The sequence below is a fragment of the Rhea pennata genome, chromosome Z (genome assembly GCF_028389875.1).
Source record: "Rhea pennata isolate bPtePen1 chromosome Z, bPtePen1.pri, whole genome shotgun sequence".
NCBI classification, from domain to species: Eukaryota; Metazoa; Chordata; class Aves; order Rheiformes; family Rheidae; genus Rhea; species Rhea pennata.
Window position 1 is genome coordinate 71,134,490 of NC_084702.1, and position 22,054 is coordinate 71,156,543.

At 40.8% G+C, this 22,054-nt stretch overlaps 1 protein-coding gene across 2 annotated transcripts in view; it reads right to left on the bottom strand.

The window, feature by feature from the left end:
* Nucleotides 1-22,054, bottom strand: part of UNC13B (unc-13 homolog B) — a 212,838-nt gene that overhangs the window by 129,844 nt on the left and 60,940 nt on the right. For both annotated transcript variants that reach the window (XM_062599298.1, XM_062599297.1), the window contains exons 8-10: nucleotides 19,870-20,092; nucleotides 4,793-5,119; nucleotides 2,962-3,049 (exon numbers count right to left, since the gene is read on the bottom strand). In XM_062599298.1, coding sequence (XP_062455282.1) covers nucleotides 2,962-3,049; nucleotides 4,793-5,119; nucleotides 19,870-20,092 — 638 coding nt within the window. The remainder of the gene's footprint in view (nucleotides 1-2,961; nucleotides 3,050-4,792; nucleotides 5,120-19,869; nucleotides 20,093-22,054) is intronic.

Here is a 22,054-nt window from a genome sequence, read left to right on the forward strand (position 1 = left end):
AAACATCAGATTTTACCATCACATGGCACTTTAAAACCCAGACACCTATCTGAATAGTCTATTTCTGCCAAAAAAGAGTCTTCAAATGAGTTGACAGTGCACTAGATGCAAACGGTAACTAGCAGAGAAGCTCTTCTACATTTGACTGTAGACAGAGATGAGCTGAGAAGGCAAAGGCATCTTGGAAAACTGAAACAGTCTTACTGATAGCTTGGAAGAAAAGGAGTGAGATGGACTAGGTGAACACTAGAATTCAAGAAAGGAAACCAATACTCAGAAAATCAGTAACTAGAATTGGCTTAAAGAGAAAGAATGTCAGAAAGCTGTTAACAGATAATAAAAAAACATTAATTGACACAACCACAAGCTATCCCAGTGAAGAGGAAGGAAAAGAGGCGCAACAAGAGGGCAACTCATGAATATCGCAAGCTCTTCAGAGGGCTTGGAGCTCAAAGTTGACATTTCTTCTAAATAAAGTATTTAAGGATGAGCACAAACAAGCAAGAAAAATCAAAAGGGCAAAGAACAAAATTAAACAGCTAGCAGAGAACACACAACATGACAAAATACACAGCTGCTGCTCTCAAGAAGCTATCATTAGATAGCATTAACAGTGCTGGAGCATTTAATGCCTTATTTGCTTCAGTCTTCACTGGAAATAAAAACTGCAGTGAGACAGCTGACAGAGTAAAATACTGGTTTAGCAAGTTAGGAAATAGGCTACAGTAAAGGAAAAGAAACTGGAGATCAAATACAAAAGGTAGTTCTTTCTACATCAGTTGGCCTTGATGAATCTTCATCCTCAGGTACTTAGGTTACAGCACGGACAACTGTCAAGCATTAATGCTTAAGAACCTGAAAAACAGGCTATGCACCTGCAGATTGGAAAAGGGCAACACTAGCATTTATCCTGAAAAAAAAATGGAGAAAGACAGACTTAAATAATTATGGAAGAGATAACTTTTTTCCCTCCTTGAGAACTGAAGACTGGAACAAATAATCAAATTATCTGTAAATCATCCAGAACACAAAAAGGAGGGAAGTAACAGTTGGCATGGTTTCATCAAGAGTAAAACTGTCAAATGCTTTTAACAATAGGACAAATGGACAAATCTTTCTCACTCGCCAGTGCAGATCAGAAGGCTCTCCACTGGCCTTTCTATAGGCGGCTTTGGACACTGCACTTCAGAAGAGAATTATTGATTAAAGAGTACCTAAAAATGTTGACAAGAAAAGGTCAAAGAAAAAGGGTCATTTAGTGAATAGGAGAAGAGCGAGCAGGGACTCAGTCCTTCATTTGCAGCAGCCCTTGTTTTTTGTGAGGAGGAAGAGAATCAGTTCTGCTCTATTACAGCTGGTCCTACCCAGGAGAAATGGATTTATATGGAGCAAGAGAGATCCAGAACAGAGGTTAAGAAAGGTTTTGGACGGGAAAGACAACTAACCCTGGAGCAGGCCCCTAGAAAGCTCAATCACTTCCATTTTTTGTTTTAAGGAAAGTTTGGATAGAAAGTGGCTAGGTACAGTCAACACAACACAACCTGCTATGGTGTAGGAAGACTAAGGATATTTCAAGTTTCGTTTCAAACTAATTTCCTAAGAGAGATTTTGCTCCAAGATTGCTGTAACAGCCATCTCAAGGTATAACTTCCTTTCAGTCCAGGAGAAATGAACAAAGTCACAGTCAAACTGATGCTGAAACATCTCTCACTTCTGACAGCTTCCCTGTGCACACTCAGGAAGAGATACCCAGAGAGAGGCATCACCGATCTCTCGCCCTCTCTGGTATGTCTGTACATACGTTTTCCATAATGCACATAACTAAACTGTTTTGCTTGCATGCATTACAAAACTACAACAGAAATTTCTTTTCTACTTAGATGCCAGTGGTGATCTTAAATACCAATTGTTGGGATTAACTAAAAACACTGACAGTTTTGATCCAAAGAGTCATTCTTTTCAAAAGTGAAGTAATATAGTAATTGTCAGATGGGAAAGAAAGAATTTACAATCCAGATAAGCCGGGGGGGGGGGGGGGGGGCAGGAGGGTTATGCTATGATGCTTCAAATGCCTTCCCAGAAAAAAACTAGCAAAAGATCCAGGAAAGAAATAGAAGTTCTTCTAGGGTTAGTTAGAAGCCGTAAAATTGTTCCACATAAAAAATACGTTATAGAAGAAAGCAGTGTTTTTTAAATGAAAAATATTAACTGTGCACATTAGATAGCTGGCAGTTGTATCATCTATAGGAAACAAACACACCATATGTTCTACTTCTCTGGGCATACAGATAGACGAAAGCATGAGACTTTATATGTATATATATTATATATTATACACACACATACACACTTTTGGAGGCTTAATTGCTTTTTTCTAAACCTACTGTTTATATTGTTGAAGAAACTGTCACAACCCTTTCTTTTTTTTTTTTTTTTGACTTCTCAAATTGAGATTATTTATTTTAAAATCTTATTTTTGGAGATGGACATACCAGGATATTTTATACTCCCACTTCCAATTAGTATATATAAACATATTTGATGTAGATCTTCACAAGAGACATAATACAGTTAACACCTACTGAGCTAACAAGAGATTCTAGGGCTGGCTTGAAAAGCCATCTTCATTTTGAAAAGTTTAACATGAACCATTTAGGCCCAGACTTTTATGTTAATTATTTACTAATTCAGAGCTAATTTCTCTGCTTCGGCATCCTTTCGGAGAATTTCTCTCTAGTTCCAAATAATAAACATCCAAAATGTTTAGCAGAATGAGATAGTTTTAAGACCACGGACTAATCAAAACATGTTACAGTCCTATGCAATACATCTGATTATCTTTTTGTTTGTGAAACATAAAAACTGCAAGAGGTGTCTCATAAGGAAAAGGAATGAAACTCTCAGCTACAGATCTAAAATCCAGAAAGCACAGATAAGGCGCAAAGCCATACTCCATCCTACCTCTTGAAGTTGCAATCGTACTCTGCTAATGGCTTGAATCCAACGGGCTCTCGCTGGAGAAAATGGTGGTGGCTCATTATCACAGTAGCTTAAGGATAAGAAACAGAAAAACATGATATGAAAATTACTCATCCGTAATATTAAAGACATTACACAGCACAATTATAGCTTAAATTGTAGAAGTGAAAATAACCCACAGAAAAAACCCTACAACCCCACATATGCTCTGGGAAAGAAGTTAATCAGATCAAGCCGACTCACCACACTGGTACCACATCTGCACACAAGCAGGTAGACTGAAGATTCTACATCTGTAACTATTATTACCCGCATCTACTGCCAGCCCCTACTAACTACTGTCTCTTGCCCCTACTGCTACAAATTTACAGCCCTTCTTCAGTGGAAATTCATGAAAAAAAAAAGCCTAGCAACAAGGCTTAAGTGTGTTTTATCCACATTTGCACCTTTCTCAGTCCACTCGTTTCCACAGCTTTTCTAAAGGTTATGGGCATCTGGCAAAAATGTTCTATCTCAGTGTCCCATAATGTTTTATTCTCCCTGAGCTCATGATACATTGGACTTTTGGATGTATCCCTTCTTTTGTACACTATTGAGATGTCAGCCATTCTGACATAAGCGTCCTTCCCTGTCTGTAAAGCATCAGGCACTGCTGGCGGTGTAACATACATACACACACACACACACATCGTTTATAGGAACAAGGCACACCATCCGTGCTACACATCTAAGCTCAGGTGTAACTCCAAGGATTGCTCAGAGCTAAGTTCTCTATATGCTCCAGGGAGAAAGGAATGTGTTCCCAGAAAGTGGAAAGAAAGGAAGACAGTGATGCAGTAATATCCAAGTTAGATGCCTAAATTAGCCTGAAACAGACTGTGTGAATAACCCTCCACATAAATAACTATAGGCCAGCTATTCCGGGACAAGACTTCTGCTGATCTGTAAGAAGAAAGCGAGTCAGAGCTTAAAAAGAATTTAATATTTAATGCTTTTTCTAGTATTTTTTTTAATGTCCTTAGTATAAGGTGGTTTATTGTCTCACACAGTTACACTGATGTCAAGATATGGTTACCTTCAAAGCTCTGAGCACAGGCAGGCAAACAATCCCTAATCCAGAAAGCAAAATTATCCACTTTAGGGGCTGCTATGACTTAATTCCACCATTTAAAAAAAGCACAGTCACTCCCAAAGCAAAATAGTGGAATCGCTGTAAAACTCTACATCATCCAGAGTATTACTCCTCCAAACTCAGCTATGATGGCTGTCTTCAAAATCACCGTCTTCAACACTGCTGACGGCTTGGAAAGTACAAGGACAAGAAAATCTGCCATAGCGAGTCATAGCAACTTGTCTTTTCATATCGTAAGACTACAACCTACAGCTACACACACCTTAATTCTGACCAGCTAACTGTGGCAGCCTGCTACAGCAGGAAGGAACTAGTGCAGCTCTCACCATCACCAGATGTAGTATTTGATTGCTTGCATGTAAGCTTGATCACAAATGAGCAAAGCAAGCAGCAATCTTTGGGCCAGACTAGGCTCACTGAACAGTAAATAAAACACAGCAAATGAGTTTCAAGACACTAGCAGGTGCTCCTCTTTATGTACATAGAAAACATAGTTTAAGCTTAGCCAATGTCTCGAAAACATCTCGTTCTGTGCATAAAGATGTTTCATATATAAACAACACCAAGTTAGTTATTAGAGAAGAGGGCAACAACAATGCACCCAAGTTGCTCCAGACAGCAAAGAGAAGCATCCTTTACAAATTAGTCAAAAAAAACTCAATAATTCAGCATTTTACCTACCTCACTTGAGCTCCTGCATCAATGTCCTTGGGCTTCTCAAGTTCCAGAGGTAACTTAGCTGCAGAATGATCTGTATCTTTGTCCTCTGTCTCACAGACCTCCTCCTCCTCCTCTTTGCCATGAGGCTCCTCTTGCTCCCTGAGCCAGGTCTGGCCATCCTTCAGGTAGCTGCCAGAGTCGTGGTAAGAATGGATCGACTCCCTTTCCTGGTGGTCATCATCTTGCTCAGAGCCGTGGGCACTTTCATGGGAATGGTCCAGCTCACTTGGGTGAGAGCTTCCCCGGCTGACATTACAAGAGGAGCCATATCTACTACTGCCAGCAGGGCTATGAGAGAATAAGAGATTGTCAGGAAAGAAAGCAGGGGCTTGGAGAAACACAAAGCAACCTGCACATCTAACAACCTGCATGAGACAGCAGAAACACTGAAAAGATATGTTTTTAAGTAATACATAACAATTTTGCTCCCTGACCTAGATCTAGACTATCAAACTTCAAAACTCTGGTAGGCAGTAGAAATACTTGACACACAGCCTACCAGTATACAGACCACATATGTTAATGAATTACAGCAGTCTTGGTAATATCCACAAACTACCTTCCATTAAAGTCAGCTACAAACTGCTCGTGAAGGTATTTTAATAGCCAGACAGGACTAAGAATAGAAACACAGGAATTCAGAATGGAAGTGGTTTTGCCTCCTATGGTTTTACTGCATCCATGGGCTTTACTACAGCCATTTAATATGACTGTTGCTAAGAACCGCAGTTAACTAATATTAAAGTCAAAATTAAGGTTGAGATAATCCACATAAAATCCATCAAAAAATTAGAAGAATTTGTTCACAAAGGGAAGCTGTAGGTCTCACTCCAACAGAGCTTTCCCAAGAATTTCATTCATATAGAAAAGTCCAACACAGCATGGGTCTGACCTCCATGATTCAAGATACCACTTCTGGGAGTGAATCCCTGCAATCCTCACACAAAATAGAGTGCATGAAAATTTCTCGTGCAGTCCAGAAACTACAGCTGAACCACAGCAAATATTGCAATCCAAGAAATTAAGCTGTACTAATGTTTCTCCTACTTGCACATTTAGAATTTAGATGAATTTGATGTCAGACAGGAAATTTTGGAGTCCAGTGTAACAACTGTAGGATTAAAAGCACAACCAGTTTCACTTGCACAGCCTACAGCTGAAAGTTTAGCAAGTCTCTGTTCTGATTTTTGAGGGCAGTTGTAACTGAACGCATACAGAACTGAATTCAAATTCATGAAATATTGCTAGCTTCCTTTAGTAGCTTCCTTAACTGCACGATATGACCTTTGCACAGTTTTTAGGAAGAGCAAGCATTAGAATACCTTCACTGATATCTTTGGAAATATTTTTAAAAGCCTCAGTAATGTGAAATGAGCCTATTTAGTTCTATAATGGTAAGTTAGATTGGTAAGTAAGTTAGATTTCTCTTTACTTTGCATTTTGAAAACATGCTCATTCCCCACAGAGCATTATCTACTGTTACTTTCTCCTTAGCATATGTACTGTCACTTTTTGCTTAGCAAATACAACAAAATCATCTCTAAACAAGAAAGTAAAGCACATTGTACACAGCAGAATTAACACGCAAAGATTTCAGTTCTGAAAGGCTAATGAAATTAGCATTAAAAGCATCTAATTCAGTGGTACAGTACAAGAACAGGGGAAAACTAATAACACCTATAAAAGGAACGGAGAAAGCTGAGAAAATGATGTAAGGGCCTACACATACTAGTGCTAATAGCTTGCCACATCCTCTTGTGACAACTGTCAGTAGCACTACAAACACTAGACGACAAATAGGGGTGGGACTGAGCTACAAACATCAGACACTAAGGCCAAAATCTGCTGCTGCAGTATTGCATTATAAATGGTCATTTGCTTTAAACCATTTATTATGCCCAATTTGTAACTAGCCTTTTCTCATTCAGTTGTTCCACACTGTTCAGATCTGCAGGCTGTGTGCTAGGATGAAGTGATTCTCTCTTCGGAGCAGAATCAAGCTCAGTTTCTTTCAGTTCAGGCTGGTCCATTTCCCATTCTTCTGCCTTATCATCTTCATGCAGTTCCCCGGAAACCACATTTTGCTGGTCCTCAGCCTCTTTATCAACTTTTTCTTTCAGCTCTTTGTTGAATACCTCATCGACAGCACTGGTACCAGATAGCTCTTCAGAAAGTTCATTGTCTACAGTGTCAAGCTGCTTTAAAGACAAATTCACTTCTGTATTTGCATTAGTTAGTTGATCCGATACTGCAGATTTTGAGCTTTCATTTGAACTGACTGTTCCTAACACCTTGTCATCTGGTTTTGACAACGCCTGTGGTGGTACATGTGGTTCCCTTTTGACAGGAGCCTCCCTGTTGTCCTTTTGCCAAGGGAAGGAGAAATCTAGCTTTTTTCCGAATACTGTTCCTTGGGCACTCTCTGGCTTATTCACTTTTTCTTCACTGCCTCCTTCAAACAGAGTTGAAGAAAATTTCTTAAAGCTGGACATGAGCCCCTGGTCTGCTCCTGCTTTATTAACAGAAGGTGGTTGCTGAGAGAAGAATGATCCAAATGACTTCCCACTATCAGCAGACGACATAAAGCTGAACTTTGGCAAACTGGGTATGCTCGGTATTTCAAAGACTGGCTTACTGCTGCTTGAATCTGTAGGAGCGCTACTAGGTTGACCCTGTTTCTCTAAATCACATTTGGAGGCAATCCTTTCTGCAGGCGCCTTGTTAACTGCTAAATGCTCTGTCTGTTCAGCAGTTCTTTGCTCTGTTTCACTTGTTTTCTCCCCATCCAGTGGGAGCAGATGAACATTGGGTTCATCAGCTGGAGCTGTGGGTTCTGTTCCAATGCCACCGCTCAGGTCTGGCGGTTCAGCGCTAGCATTTGCCTGGAGCCCTGTTACAGTGGGCTCTGATTCAAGAGTAGCGATCAGATCAGTCTGAGAGAAGTTTGTTTCTACACTGGCAGGTGGGGCTTCAATTTCCAGTTCAAGCTCACTGCTAGAGCCAGTCTGAAGGAAATTAACAGCTGTCTCGTCTGTTGAAGCAGCTTCTTCTACATGTGAAAATCCCACATCTAATTGGCATGGATTTACATCAGTCTGGTCAGTGACCACAGTCTGCTCTGTATCAACTGCATTACTGAAATCAGACTGGCATGGTTTAGCTTCTACCACCTCGGAGGACTGTGTGTCACTATCCAACTGCAGGACCTCCAGGGTTTGATCTTCACTGCAGACCACTGCTTCTAGACTGTTCCTCAGTGGTTCCTCTCTACAGACTTCTGCATTCCTATTTTCTTCAGCTTCTATTTTCATAAGAGATTCTTTTGTGGCCTTCCCTTCTGCTGAGACAGACAATTTATCCTGCTTCAGAGAGTTTGGCACATCTATTTTAGATGCTCTGCTGGAAGATGCATCTTCCATCTTTCTAGAGTCTGGAATGGACCCAATGACATCTTTCATGCTACTACTCTGAGGTTTAGCTGTGGCTTTTGGAGGCATCTCTTTTGGAGTTTCTTTTGGACCTTTAAAAACGCCAAAAAGATCATTTGCAAAAGCTGGGGCTGGGCCACTTGGGAGAGAAGAGAAACCAAAGAAAGAGGAGCTCTTCTTCTGTGCAGTAGGAGGTGCTGGAACTTCAGGTTGCGAAAAGAAACTAGAAAGTGTTTTAGTAGGTCTCATTTTTGTCATGAAACTTGAAAACATTTCAACTGAAGAATCGAGTACTGATTTATCACTTTCAGATTCCTTAGGTCTGTTTTGTAAGTTAGATGCATCTGGCATTTTAGAGAGAGATTGCAGGTCTTGTGCCTGATGTAATCCATCACCAAGACTTTGTTCAGGTAATTTATGTTCCAGCAACTCATGTTGTAAACATGCTACTTCTTTAGAGACTGCCTCATTCATTATGTCACTTGTAATACCTACGCCATTTAGATTCATCGAATCCCTTTTATCATCTAAGACCATGTTATAATCTCTATTTTCAGAGACTTGATCTTTTGAAGAATAAGGCTGCTCCTCATCAATAGGAAATGCTATGCTGTCCATCTTCCCTGTACTACCCAGAATATGTTTTTCTGCCTCTAACGAAATTATTTCTTGGCCCTGAGAACCCTCCTGCACACCGGGAGTTTCAAGACAAGCATCAGAAACAGCCAAATTGGTTATTGCATTGCCATTAGTCTGCAGAATATTTTTTCTGTCACTATCTTCAACTAGCTCAGCAACACTTTCTACAATATTTTCCACTTCCAATTTATTTTCTGAGAGAATGAGATTATTAGATGTTTGTTTACTAGTCACTGCTGCGATAATATCATCAGCCTCTTTTTTGTCTGCATCTTGTTGCCCAGCAGGTCTGCTAATTCTGACACCAGAGTCAGTGGAAATGCTTTGCTTCATATATGACTTGGAGTTCACTGATTGAGCTCGTTTTGTCTCATTCTCCTGTCTTGAGGCAGTTTGAGGCTTTTCATCCAAAAAGGATGTCAAATTGAAGAAACTAAAGCTAGTACTTCTTTGAGGTATGCTCTTCTCGGCAGCTGAACTGCTGGAAAAAAAGGAGGGCAGACGAAATAGCCCCTCTGTTTCTTGTTGCTTTGCACTAGCAGTTGACGGCATTGGCTCATCTGAACTGGTGAAGAATGAGAATATGTTCCTACTGGTTGGTTGTGCTGGCTGTGATTTTGAAGCAGTAATATCTGACAAGCTGAAAGGCAAACTGAAACCAGATTCCTTAGGTTTCTGATCTGCCTTGCTTGGCTTTGTCTGATTAACTGCATCACCTAAAAGATTTGCTTTTTGTTGCTTTGGTGTAACAGTGGGCACACTGCTTTGCTGCACAGCTGAGTGACTTGGTTGCCCTATTTTGGGACCTACACACACTGGCTTCTGTGAACCATTTCCAGGAGGCACTCTTTTATTATTAGGGGACTCCTCCCCAGCTTTTTTTCTCAGGTCTTTCATTTGCACATCAGGACTAGGGGAAATCTGCTTGTCCATGCCTTCTGCTTTTACATCTTCCTTAGGGGCAGAGGACAGACATGGCATACTGGTGCTCTGATGACCAACAGGTTTTTCATTCTTTTCTTTCAACTCAGCCACAGTTTGGCCACTGTTTTTTGGCAGAGTCGTAGTACTTGGGGTTGGTTGAGAAGACACAGCCTCCACTTTGAAGAGATCTCCAAGCGATCCAAATAATGATGAGATGCTAGAGGTTTCCTTCTGTTCCAGATGTATCGTCTTTTCTGGTCTACTGCCTTGATTTTTTTCCAGATTTGGTGATGGCTGTGGTGCTTTACTTACTTGTGTTTTAAAGAAGTCAAGAAATCCAGAAGTTTGGGTTTTATTGGCAGTTTTGCTTGCAGAAGAATCTTCCCCGATGCTGAACAGTTTCAGGGCACTTTTAAATAATGTCTCCTCAGGCTCGGTGGCTGGGTGGCTCTGACTTGGCTGCGACTGTCTGGGCTCACTACTACTCTCATGACATTCAAGATGCCTCGAAACTGGTGTTGCTTTAATGGGTCTCTCTTCTCTCACAGGTCTATCACCTGAAATATTTTGGCTCAGCTGAGAAGGAGATTTTTTTAATCCTGTTTTTTTAACATAGAAGTTTTCATTCTGATTTGATTCATGTTTTTCACTTCTAGTAGACTCCAAATTAAATTCTAATGATGTATTTATTCTTGGTTCAGATGTAATAGGATACTTTTGCCCTATTTTTGCTTCATCTCCTAATTTTCCATCCAGTGCAAGTGATAAAACATCAGCTTTGTTTTCAGATGATTTTGACTGTGCATCTTTTTTCTTCAAAGCAGAATCTTCTGACAGCTCAGAGTCAGGACCTGAAGACTTTCCAATCAGTCCACCCAAAGCAGAAAATAAAGAAGTAACTTTGTTCACAGGTGTTTTCTTACCTTCTTCAATCTTTTTTGCTTCTGTTACTCCTTCAGTGGATACCACAGTTTCTTCAGCTTTAGAAGCAGACTGAAACAGATGGAAATCAAAGAATCCTGATGATCCACTCTCAGTAGCTGTCACAGGGACAGTCTTATCCGCTTGCTTGGTATGGACTTTTTCATTCACTGACTTACTGAAAGCCACTTTGGAGTGTGTTCTAAGATCAAGGGTTAGAGGAGATTCTTCTGAATAATTCAGGTTTTCCTTTTCAGGTCTTAAGTCTACCTTGAGTTTTTGAAGTTTATAACCTGAGAAGTCTAATGGCTGCTCTCTTTGATAATAAATAGATTCCTCAAACATCTGTGAAAAAGTCTCCAAGTTCATGTTCATTAACTCATCACTTCTCTGCAAAGCTACTGACAAATCCAGAGGTTTATTTGTTGTGTAATCATCTAAAGATTCTTCTTCAGCAAACCAGAACAGCTCATCTTCACTGCCAAGAGGGACTTTAAAACCACAGACAGCAATCATGCTATCTTCTAACACAGCTCTTGAAACAGAATCCATGTGAAAATTATAATCCCAACCACCTGGGTAGGAGTATGTTTCAGGAGTACACACATAGACATACTGCCCAGTTGGATCAGTGAGCAGTGAATACACGTACTGGCTATCGCTGTACATGTAGTATCCACAATCACCATCTTCTGATGGCCACCATATACCCTGTTCAAGCATCATTAGCCACTCCTGGTACTCCTGGCTATAGGAGGAGTACATAAAGCTCTCATCCATACTTAAAGTCTCTTGGTCAATTAGGGTCCACATAGTTCCATCACCACCAGATGAGTAACTTAAATCCATGGGCATCTCTTCTAATGAGTAACTGCCATCTCTTTCGAATGGAAAATTACTATAATTTTCATTGAGAGAATTAATAGTCCATTTATCATTTTCTTCTGAACAGACATCTTGAAACATTAAATGGTCAAATGATTCATATGACATCACGCTTAAATCTAAACTCTGTCCATCAAAATTAGCATTAGTCTGCCAATCCATTACATTTGCATTTCCATCCTTTTTACAGAGATTCACTACCATATCATTTTCTGGCCAGCTCAAGAACTGAGAGGGTGGAACGTAGTTCTGGTTTAGTACATAGTAAACTGGTAATGCTATTCCATGAGCATCAGCAGCAAATTCCCCCACGTCATACTCCCATTCAAAGCTAGAATGACTTCTTGTTTCCTGATAATCTGAGTACTGCTCTGTAAAATTATGGCTTTTATTAGACAAAGTGAGAAATTCATTTGACCCTTTGTTTAAAGGGGTTGGAAGAACTCTAGATTCTGCATCCTGATTAGGGATATGCCTGCTATTTAAAGGCTTTCCAGATAAGTCTTGCACTTTGTCCTCAGAATTTTGAGCATCATGGAACATAAGATGCCCACTCTTGGGAACATGAGGCTCAGTTGTTTTATTTACTCTTGTACTGGACAGGTAGCTGGCATTCTTGGAAGATTCCACCATTTTCACATTTTCTAGTTTCTCCTTTGGTTTGGGCAGTAGATTTTTTAAGAAGCTGGAAGTTTCATGCTTTTCTACAGTGCTGCTTTGAGTATCAGAGGTCATTCCGGAGCTGCTGGACTTTTTATCTGAGCTAGAACCATCACTTCTATCAAAAAGCTTCATGAAGCCTAGAGAGTTTGATTTCACCTTCTCTTGCTTACATTCAGATACATTTTCACTTGAAGCCAATTTAAATAAGCTAGAAAATAATCCAGGAGAACTGGTTCTCTGGCCATCACCCTCACTTTTAACAGTTAAGTCTTGATTATTGGGTGTGTTTTCACTGGAAGAGATGTGAAGAAATCCAGAAAGAAAACCTGCTGTGTGTTTCTTCTGTATATCATCTGCACTTGTAGCTTCTGGTATTTCACCAGAAGAAATGGATTCAACTGAGCTGTCATTTAAGCCTGGTGCACTTAGTGCACCTTCTCTCAATCCTCCTTCTACATTTCTAGGTTTTTCTGGAGCACTCTTAGTTCTCTGCTGCTCGTCTGCAACCTTGAAGGCACCAGAGGCCCTCTCCTGGTGTTTATCTCTGTTTACTTGGGCACTAGAAGGGTTTTTTTTACTCATATTTTTTGTTTGTATAAGTTCCTTTTTCTGGTCTGATAAATTGGGAACAGAGGTAGATTTTAATGACATGGTATCTTCTAAACCACAGTTTTTCTGTTCAAAAACGCCACTAGAACTCTGATGACTTCGTTGTTCTTTTGAAGCTGCCAGATTTTCTGCAGAAGAAAATTTAAACAAAGAAGGAATAAAGCCTCCTTTCTCCTTTGTACTTTCCTGCTTGTCTGAAAAACCCAACCCGCTGAAAAAAGGAACCTTCCCAGGAAAAGGAAATGAATGTTCATCGTTTGATGAACTGTTTCGTCTTATGTCTTCTTCAGACTTGTGGCCTTTAAAAAGCGCTGATGTACTTTCTTTGTGCCCTAGTTCAGCAGAATGAAGCAACTGACTGAAGGACTTCTTGAGTGGACCGAGAAAGTTATCAGATACTGTAGCCTGATCTGGAGGCTGTGAATGAACTTCCACATTACTTCTACTTTGCTTTTTTCCTAGTTCATGATCTGTAGCATGCCAGTTCCCTAAGGGACTCATAGGATGCTGCTCTTTGGCAGTCTGTGAAGCCCCTTTGACAGTGATGTCTGGCTGATTTGTAACAGGACACAAATCTGACTGCATTTGTGGCACATCCTGTTGCTTGGGAGCCAAGAGACCATCAAAATTGGCTTTCAGACTGAAGGAGCTGACTGAGTTTGTGAGCTTGCCAAAGATTGAAGACACAGAAGTGTTATTTGTGTTTACTTCTCCCTCACTTCTCGTCTCACTCGCCTGTATTTCTGGAACAATACTGCCAGTCCTGACTGCTGTCCGCCCAGACAGTGTCTCACTTATGTTTGCCTCATCAGCTTTCGCATGGCTGTCCTCCTTGGCTTGCTCCTCTTTTATGACTTCTTGTTTTGGCACTTCCTTCTCAGAGAAGATCTTTAAAGGATTAAACATGCCTAGGACAGAATTCATAACCGAATGCTGGTGCTGTTGGCTGCTGGTGGTAGTTTCTTGTGACTGCTGAGGATGATGCGGTGTGGAAGCCTTATCATCTCCCTCCTTGGTTTCTGGCTTGCTGGAGTTTGTATTTGATGCTCTTTTATCACCGCTAACCTGGGATGGTAGCAAAGAGTGAATGGAGAACTTGGTGTCAGCTTTACTGTCTGCCATTGTTCCAGATGAACTCTCACATTCGGGCTTACTAGAAACTACATTTGAGATTCCACCTTCTGTGGAGTTTTTGCTTTCTGTTTTCTCTGGACTGGAGGAGACAAGCTTTTCAACAGAGGCTGTGAACTGCTTTGTACTTGATCCCACCTTTTCAGTGAAAGAGCTGAACAGGGAATTCACTGTATTCTTCACACTTGACAAGTCCGGGAGAGATTCAGATTTGCTCTTGCTAATCTCCTCTGTGGCAGGATGTTTGGTCTGTTCAGATTGTCTGCCCTCTACTGAATTACCAGCACTATCCTTCTTCAGTGACACACACTCAGCACTTTTTTTGGTCTCTGGCAATGTAGCAAACTTGTTGATCTCCTCCTCTTTTTCAGCCAAGTATTCTGAGACTGACTCTACTAAACACTGAAGTTCATCCATCGTGTCTACATAATCCTCGCTGGGTTCTTCAACAGGAGAAAGCGCCAAGTCTTGCACAGAATAATTATGCTTGCTTCCTTTAGTCTTGTGGTTTTTATCACAGCTAGCCTTTAACGTGGACTCCAAATTTGGAGGGCAATTAACAGTGAAGTCTCTCAAAGGGCTGATGTCAGCCTCGCACCATGTTTGTGAAAGCACAGCCAGTTCTTCCATTTCCTCGTCTGAAACGGGCGAGTACTGGAACTCCTCGGAAGCACTGCTGTCAAATTCCTCAAGGATATCCAGGGGCACAAAAGCGTCATCCAGCTGCTTCCTATGTTTCATGTCTTCACTGCTACTGAGGTGAAGTGAGCTCTCAGGGTTCAGTCCCTGCTTGTTGGGCAACTTACCACTTTTAACCATCAGGCCATTTTTGTATGGGCGCAGGATGGGATAGGCAGGCAAATGTTCTTTATTTTCAGAGCTGCTGGTATATTTTGCAGTTCTATCGTATACTGGGAAAACATCATTAAGTTCAGAAGTAGCTGGCACACCACTGAAATAAACTGTTTTCTCCCTAGGAAACTGCAGGCCTCCATTGCTTTGCAGGCTTATTTGTTCACTGTCATCAAAATCATTGTATCTCAGTTTCTTTTTCCTTCTCCTATCTATTGTATCATATTCCTGAGGATACCTAGGGACATCTAAAGATCCTGACTCCACACACACGTTCTGGCAATACTTTGATCTTGCACAGTGATTAGATTTTTCCCTTTTTGAGAGAGTTTGCATCTTTTTTATCTTTGTTTCCTGCCAGCTTCTATTCTTATGGCTCTTTTCTAAGAATTCCTCTATTAATAGTTTTCCTAGCTCTTCATAGTTACTCTCCTGTTCTTCTTCTCCATCTTCACAGTTAAATGGAATGATCCTGACTCTTTCATTTCTAGCTAGAGATCCTTGTCTAAGATAAGAAATAAAGGAGGGAGAGGGAAGGAAGAGAAGCAACAAAAAGAAGAAAAGGGAAATAAAGTTTTTTTAAAAAAATCTTCAAAAGGACAGTTTCAATGAGGAAAAATAGTAATGCTTTAAATAAGGAAAAATTAAAATGAGAACTAGTCAGAGATAACAAAACTAAAAACTTGACAATTCATGAACATTCAATTTCAATCAAACTGTCAAAAAAGTAGCATGGGTTACGATATTCCAGCAGTTACATTTTCAAAAAATTAACAAAGTGCCTATTTGAGGAAGAGTAGCTTTCTGCGATCGATTGAGGGCACACAGCCTTGGCTGCACTGTACTGTGCAGGCTCCGCTGTTAAATTTTTCAGCATGCTGAAAAAAGTCACTTATTACAGTAATAGGACTACTTCAAGATGCATGCCCACGTGCACCATTCCACTATGCTGTGCCTGCATTTCAGCCACTATAGGCAGGAGACCTTGTTTTAGCAGTATTCATACAGCACACAGGTGCCTCGTTTCTCCTGAGGCTGGCTAAAGAGCAGAGAACATGTGCAAAGCCTCAGCAGTCAGCGGACTGCAAGGGAAAGGGGCCAGGGCCCAAAACACAAACTTATGCGCACAGACAACATGAGGAGCTCTGGCTATTGTAGCTGCTCTGTTCATTTTGCTGGGATCACCAAAGCCAGAGCAGCCCCTCTCCAGGTATTCTGCAGGACAGGCAGATCCTGCACCCCTGACTAGGTGCACCCTCCTGCAACTAGGGAGAACTGAGCTCACGTCTCAGGACTCTGCACAGACTGAGACTGGATCATTTAACAGGACAGACATAGGACAGCACGATCCTCTTCTGTTCTCTTCCAGGGGAAACTTGCCTGCTGCCCACAGATGTGCACAGAGTGATCTTTTCTTCTCCCTCAGCAGGGAGGGATCTACCTACTGATTTAAAAGGAAGATCCTCAGGATCACTACTGGGTTAGAAGGCAAAACAACTCATTAGTGATAGATATTAGCCCATTAAAAGCCTCAGACGCTTTCATGGGTCTATACCTCCCCCTCTATTATGTCTCTAAACAGATTTAGCAATCCAAACTTGCCCACTGTGGGAGAACGGATTATAGCAGCAGTTTTGCTATCAAATCAGCTGAGCTTCCTAGAATCCCAAGTAAATGACCCTTGCGATTTCTGGATTAATTCCTACTTAGTTAAGTTCCTAGGCCAGGACCAAAATTATCACAAGATTATTTCAATTTCCTACCACCCCCAATGCCAGTAGCAAGAAAGCTTCCTCATCAAAAACTTCCAGGAAGAGCTCCTGGCAGCCTATGCAAAAATGAACAACCAGGTAGAAAGTGGACGTAAAAATCAAAATGCTTATCTAAAAGATACATGGCAGAAAAGAACTAACGAGCATAAGGGCACATTTTGACACCACCAGAACAAGAAAAGGGAATGGGAATATGGGCACTGTATGGATACTGCTAATACAAGTCTGTCCACCCTGAGAGCCTGCGCTGCCCAAGGCACTCCAATATAGGATGCTGATGGGCTAGCACTGAAAGAGAAATGGGTCATTGCATTTTCACTACTGCTAGTTTAGAGCCTCATTTCCATCAGTACTGAATGAAAAGATGTCCATTACTTTAAATGAGTTATACACAGTTTAGAAAACAGCCACATCCTTCCCACTTGTGATTTTAAGCCAGTAATGGAAATGTTTATCTTTAAAAAGCTAATGAAATGGAAAAGACTCCCAGGGACACCACAGTTGCTGGATCAAGTCCTTCCAAGTCTCAGCTGAAAGCAATAGGAGTTACATGAATGCATGAAGAGCCATTAGCTGTAAATGCTGAATCAGTAATTGATTAATTTAAGTACCAAATTATTTTTGTTTTTAGTTCGGCTCCCTCTCATAAGAGTTTCCCCTGCTACTCTACAAAGTACTTCTTTTACAAAACAGAAAGCAATGACAAGAAGCCCAACACCTGGGAGATAGGGAAAAAAGATGATGACATCAGCTCAGCATTAAACTACCACAGATCTGAAACACAGCCAAGGCAAACAGTGAAAATCAGCTGAAATACCTCACAAGACCACTTCACACCAGCAACAGCAAGGAGACAAGCATGTAGGCTGCAAAGAGGTTAACCCACCTATCAGACAGATCTAGAGAGTGCCTGCTCTCGAGCGAGCACGGGCGGCTTGTCATTTGACTAGACTCAGATGTAGATTCTGGGTCAGTTCGGCCACTCACAGTGGAATCTGTGCTATCATAGCACCTTGGAAATGAATAGAGCAAGAGCAGGGAGACACGGAGGACACACGGTTACAAAGTGCTTCCAAAAATGAACTAACAAAGAAAAATCAGAACTTAAAAAAAAAAAAAAACGTAGGAAAGGTGTCTGCTATTTGGAAGTTGAACTGGCTATTGGGAGCAGAAATTCTGCAAGGACGATCAAGAACAGTATTTGTTATCCCCAATGCAAAGGCGAATAAAATAAATGTCCTTCTGTCATAGGAACAGTCACCTTGAACAGCTGTTCAAAGTGAACATGAGGATAAGAACTTTTCCAGTCTAACCAAATGGTGTTAGGGAAAAAAAAAATAGGTATTAGTAGAGCCTGTTTCAGTTGAAGCATTTTGACATGGATCAGTTTCACCCAATTCAAGACAGGTTCCAGTAGAACCTTGTCTGGTTCCTCTGGGTCTGCCCAAGAGTCTGTAACAGTTATACAGTCATTCCCGTAGGAACCATGAACAAGTCTACCAGGAATGCCGGTTTCATCAAGTGGCTGCTTGGGTCCAGGGCACTTCTAGCTGCTAGGTGCAAAAGTCAAACACATTTTGGTTTAGCAAAACTCAGCTGCAACTGAGTTTGAAAAATATTAAATAATCAACAGAGTTCTGAAAATAGTTAATGTCTACTGAAATATGTGTTTTCAGATGACTCTAGTTAGAAATACCTTCCTGGTAAGAAAGAAAATCCCATGTCGCTTCTTTGGAAAGCATAGTTGTATGTCCTAAGATGAAATATATAGCAAAAAATTTTGCTGGGCACCTGGAAATTGCATGGGAGAACAGCAATGCTGACAGGGAATTCATCAAAAATCTGGGACTTGTTTTCCTGGGGTGAAAGTTTCCTCAGTTTGGGGGCCCAATACCTGCTTTTCAGCTTCACCTACCCATAAAGAAAAGGTTTCAGTTCATTACCACCGCAAACCAGTAGTACAAAATAGCTTACATGAGAGTCTATTCCTTGCATCAGGCATTTAACAGACTAGGAAAAAAACAGTAAGAATGACACAACACATTACAGTATATGCATTTTTGGTGGCACATGAAATCCTAACACCAATGACAACATTAAATGCTACTATTAAAGTCAGCTTCTGCTTTCACAAAAAAAATCAATTAACTATAGCTCAAAAAAAATCAAAATTTAGCCTCAGCCATTCACCAAGGAGGATAACTGAATTCAGGTTCAGGCTTCACAAAACAAGAACAGTCTTACTGAGAAGGATAAGGTAGAACAAATCTGTTAAAGCATGTGTAAAAAACTCTGCACCTCCCACTCTGACAGTGTTTAAGCAACTACCTCCTCCTTCCCACACAGGGGCAGAAGCAGCAGCATGCCCTGGCCTACAGATCCACCTATGAAGCTGACTACTATTGTCCAAGTTCCTCCTGCTTTCCCTTAATGCTTACTCATCTTTTACTTTGAACAGCATTCTTGTTACATTTGTACTACTCCAGGAAAACCAGCTCTTGTTCACAACCATGTGATCTTTGCAAGTTAACGCTTTAATGCTTAATACTTGGATCAGGCAAAAGCGGTTGTGAAACTGCTGCTTTATGGTTAAAAGGCCTTAAGACTTACATGTTTGTCATGAATAAAAATCAATCTCATAGTGAAGGAAGTCACTTAAGATGATGAAGAAAGTTAATTTAAAGCTGCAAACTCTATCTCTCACATAGACCAAAAAAAGAAAAAAAAATAGCCAACAATCCTGCACAGTAGGGCGGTTAAAGACCTTCTCCTTGAATACGCTGCATGGGCAGAGCTAATAGAAGAACAGGAGTTAATCCAAAAAAGAAAATACATCTGCTCCTAGCAAAAGGAAACTCATAATACGATAACTTTGTCAGACTTTGGAGGCACACTCATACACTGGTACCAGAACAACCCATTACTAAATGTTCTGGCCTTCGAAAGGGAAAGAAAGTACAACCAAGAATAAATGACCTCATACTTGAGTACATATTTAAAAGGTTATTTACAAAACTGCAGGATCTGGTGTAACAGACTTAAGCATTCGTCTCTGCTCACAGCTGAGTCCCAGTGTGAGCAAAAATATATTGTACCTCCTCATTTCAAGGCTTTCAGAGCCCTAGAGCTGTCCTCCTCTGCTAGCACAGCAACTTCAGGTTCTGCCATGGAAGATAAATAGGAAGAGAGCAGCTACCCAGAAGACAGCACCCACCTGATGGCCACGTGCTCCTGATAGTCCAGATCACAGTTTTGTAGCGAGTCAGCACAGGATTCCCGCAAGACCCCTTGCTGCTGCAGGCGCGACGGTACGGTGAACTGGTGCACAGAGGCATTGGGCTGTGCAGTCGTATGGTACGGAGGAGGAATGCTGTTACTTGTCTCACTGCGATAATCACTGTCTCGATCATCCACAGCACTGTCAGCATCTTCAAAGGCTAAGAAACAAGAGTAGTTAAGGGCACAGCTCTAATACTGCCTTGCTGGGGCAGTGAAGTTCATTTAGATTACAGAAAGCTACAAAAAGTTTTTCTACTATGGGTCTTCAGATGGGTCTTCACCTGTAGCTGCTTATAACCTGCAGTTCTTTCAATACCTACTGACAAATTCCAATGGTCACTTCCACACCCTTCTTTCCCACTTCCTATTAGAGGAACTTATTTTTCATCAGTCATTCTTAATAAGCAGGAGAGTAAGTTTTTTTTTTTTTTAATTCAAGAAAGCAAGAAAGATTCTTTGCTGCTGCCAAAATAAACATTTAGATGTTGGAGAAAAACATTTCCTTATGGAAAAGGGCTCTTGTCTGGAAACCATTTCTGCCTTTTCACAATACCACCATCTCTTCTCAGCATCCTTAATCAGTATTTTAGTGGGCTGAGGAGTGGGGAGGGTTGTTGAAAGCATTAGTTTTTTAAGCCAAGAGAAATTTAATGAAATAGTAGGAAGTTCAAGGCAGTCAGTAGGAAAATCAGGAGAACTGTGAAAGCAGCTCTGCTTACAAGCAATTATTGTTCCTTCCAGGAAAAAAAAATGCTGCATTTAACACACCAAGGTAGGTTAGCTTGTTAAATTTAGTAGCTGACAGTAAAGAAAACCTTCACAAAGGGAAAAGCTCCCTTCCCATGAGTCTCCCTCCCTTGAGGAGGGCTTCTGCTTGCTAACCCTTCAGAAAAAGAGAACAAAGAGTTATACTGAGGAAAGCTGTCAAAAATACAATATTCGTATAAGGCTGCATTTGGCTGTGCAGAACACAAGGTTAACTTTGCAAGTTCACAGTGAAATAAGAACATTGGTAAGTTAGTGGAACGCACCATTAGCATGCTTGAAACAAAAATAAAGATCAGCCGTTATTCACCAGGTCTGCCACCAAAAGCCTGCCTAAAAAGGACAATCAAATTAATGCACCTACTGGCAAGTTATTCAATAGTATGTGCCCTCATCAGCCACTCACCATGAGGCTGAGCAAAGAATGAAGGAAAAGTGCTGTCCATTTTCATGTCATTTAATTAAAAAAAGTTTAACTGCTGAAATTCTAGACAGACATGATGCACAACGATGGTGCACCTTTTTCTTCTACTGGAGCGTCAAGCCCCTCCAATTCAACTTCTATTTATCATCCAAGGTAAAGCCTGTTGTTAGTGACCTTTTCAGTTCCTTTACAATAGAGCAAAGATACATCAATGCCCTAAAGCAGATGAAAAAGCAGAAAACAACGCCAGTGTGAAACACGTCTACACATCTATAAACTCCTGGGAGGGCAGGAAGCTCTACCCTCTTAAGCATAATCAATTCAATTTGATTGTCCACAATGAAAAAACAGTTAAGACTCCTGCGTTTTAGTTGTCTAAATGCTGCATAGCTCTTGTCAGTCTCCAATCAACTGAATTAAAATGAATAGTAAACATATATTGCTTTATTCAGTTTTATTAAAAACAAAATGTCATCAGTTGAGTGCCTAAGAGAAACACTGATGATTTGCCACACAAAAATGATTTGACATGCCAAAGTGCCAAACCCTTCTGAAAAGTACCATATTTTCAGTCTGTGGAGCAAGTCTGAGCTATTTGTGGATCAAGGCATGCACCATCCTCAGAAGCATAACAAGCTGTTACTCAGATGAGCAATGTCACTGCTGAACACTTGAGCCATTACTGTCTAATGCACAATAATTACTTTTGTCAGGACAGAAAACACTTTCACAAGAGCTTTCTAATGTCTTCTGCTGCTCAGTTAATTTCTTCTTCCCATCAGTTATAACCCTCTTTTAAAGCTAAGCTTAGATAAACCTAGTATAATGCAAAGCTCTTCCAGCTGTGGCTGCATAGTCACTGTAAGCTGTGGTTAGAGCAGTCTGCTGCCGCACGAGGCAGCCCGCGGTCCGCGTGCTGTGCGGCCTTGCG